Source organism: Myotis daubentonii, chromosome 9 (assembly GCF_963259705.1).
Source record: "Myotis daubentonii chromosome 9, mMyoDau2.1, whole genome shotgun sequence".
NCBI lineage: Eukaryota > Metazoa > Chordata > Mammalia > Chiroptera > Vespertilionidae > Myotis > Myotis daubentonii.
This window is the reverse complement of record NC_081848.1, coordinates 68,234,394-68,236,774: the sequence shown is the minus strand read 5'-3', so window position 1 is coordinate 68,236,774 and position 2,381 is coordinate 68,234,394. Positions and strand designations below refer to the sequence as shown.

Here is a 2,381-nt window from a genome sequence, read left to right as displayed (position 1 = left end):
GCATTAGGAAGGTTGAGAACCACTGGTATAATGTGTTATGGGAAGAAGAACTCATAGATATTTACTGAATGTTTACTGTATGTAAACCTCTGTAAAGGTATAATAATGAAGATGTACTTCAAAACATAATGTATTCATAGTTGTGTTCACAATTTCCTTTCAGGTCCCATTCTCCTGACCTCTCATCTGAAACAGGCTTTAGAGAAGACTAAATGGGACGTAGTAACAATGTGACAGACTTTGTTTTCCTGGGCCTCACTCAGGATCTACAGGGCCAAAAAGCATTATTTGTCGTATTTTTACTCATCTACATTATGACAATGGTGGGCAACCTGCTCATTGTGGTCACTGTTCTTTCCAGCCCCTCCCTGGCCTCCCCCATGTACCTCTTCCTTGCCTATCTGTCACTCATGGATGCGGCTTATTCCACTGCCATTTCACCCAAATTGATTATAGACTTACTCCGTTGTCATAAGACAATTTCTTTCTCGGCTTGCATGGGACAGCTCTTTCTGGAACACTTATTTGGAGGTTTTGAAGTCTTTCTTCTGGTGGTGATGGCCTATGATCGCTATGTGGCCATCTGTAAGCCATTGCACTACATAACCATCATGAATAGACAGGTTTGCATCCTGCTGTTGGCAGTGGCTGGGGTTGGAGGTTTTGTGCATTCTTTGGTCCAACTCCTCTTTGTGTACAGCCTCCCCTTTTGCGGCCCCAATATCATTGACCACTTCTTCTGTGACGTGTACCCTCTGTTGGAACTTGCCTGCACTGACACCTACTTTGTAGGCCTCACTGTGGTTGCCAATGGCGGAGCAATTTGTATGTGCATCTTTATTTTTCTATTAGTCTCCTACGGAGTCATCCTCAATTCTCTGAAAACTCACAGTCAGGAAGGGAGGCGCAAAGCCCTGTCTACCTGCAGTTCCCATATCACGGTGGTTGTCCTCTTTTTCGTTCCCTGTATTTTCCAGTACGTTCGACCTGTTTCTAACTTCCCCATTGATAAATCCATAGCTGTGGTCTATACTGTTGTCACTCCCATGTTGAATCCTTTAATATATACTTTGAGAAATCCAGAAATGAAACATGCTGTGAAAAAGCTCTGGCATAAGAAGTTAACTATAGATAGCATGTTGTCACCCATACTGAATGCTTTTGTTACTAATTCTGAAGCACAAACAGGCAGTCCATTGTAACAATGGATGACTTAGTCCAGGGGTCCTCAAACTATGGCCCACGGGCCACATGCAAATACAAATATTGTATTTGTTCCTGTTTTGTTTTTTTACTTCAAAATAAGATATGTGCAGTGTGCATAGGAATTTGTTCATAGTTTTTTTTTAAACTATAGTCCGGCCCTCCAACGGTCTGAGGGACAGTGAACTGGTCCCCTGTTTAAAAAGTTTGAGGACCCCTGACTTAGTCAACTCAATGGGGTTTTAGGGATGCTTTTCTTCATTTACATAAAGGCATAAAAAAGTAGAATAAATTATCCATTGAGGTTAGAATCAATCTAATAGAGAAGTTCTGCAGGTTGAATAAAAGGCACAGGTATTTGTCCTATACAAGGAAAAGTACACTAAGTTCACCTTGTAACTTTTTCTTTATTTTAAAATGGGACGTTAGAAGAAAGAGGCTTTCCCCCCCCTTTGAATATTGAAAAATAAGCTACCCTTGAAAATTTGCTGTTACCCTAAGTAATGAGAAAACAATTCATCTAATGTTTAGAACAAATTTCTGGGGCCAAACAGTTAATGTTTGTTATCCTATCCACACAGCAACTTTCTGTAGCTGCCTTATGCATTTTGTCTTTAAGATTACTTTTGGCCTGACCAGTGTGGCTCAGTGGTTGAGCATCCACCTATGAACCAGGAGGTCATGGTTCTATTCCCAGCCAGGGCACATGCCCAGGTTGGGGGCTTGATCCCTAGAGGGTGTGTGTGTGTACATGTAGGAGGTAGCCGATCAATGCTTCTTTCTGTCATTGATGTTTCTTTTCTTTTTTAAAAAAATATTTATTGTTGAAAGTGTTACATATGTCCCCTTTTTTCCCCCATCGATCCCCTCCAACCATCCCCCAACCCCCACCCCAGGCCCTTACCACCTTACTGTCTGTGTCCAGGGGTTACGCATTATGCATACATGGTCTTTGGTTGATTACCTCCCACCCATCCACCATCTCTACTTTCCCTCTAAGATCCCTCACTCTGTTCCATGCTTTCATGTCTCTGGATCCACTCCATACCATTGATGTTTCTATCTCTCCCTCTCCCTTCCTCTCTGAAATAAGTAAAAAATATATTAAAAAAAGATTACTTCTGTTCTTTAAGTTGATGTCTATGCATTTGAAGTTCAGGATGTTTAGATGGGAGATG

The 2,381-nt window shown here is 41.5% G+C and overlaps 1 protein-coding gene across 1 annotated transcript; it reads left to right on the top strand.

The window, feature by feature from the left end:
- Positions 1–212: 212 nt before the first annotated feature.
- LOC132241690 (olfactory receptor 4A5-like) lies at positions 213–1,202 on the top strand. The gene has a single exon (XM_059710621.1). The coding sequence runs from the start codon at positions 213–215 to the stop codon at positions 1,200–1,202; it is 990 nt and encodes a 329-aa protein (XP_059566604.1).
- Positions 1,203–2,381: the final 1,179 nt, after the last annotated feature.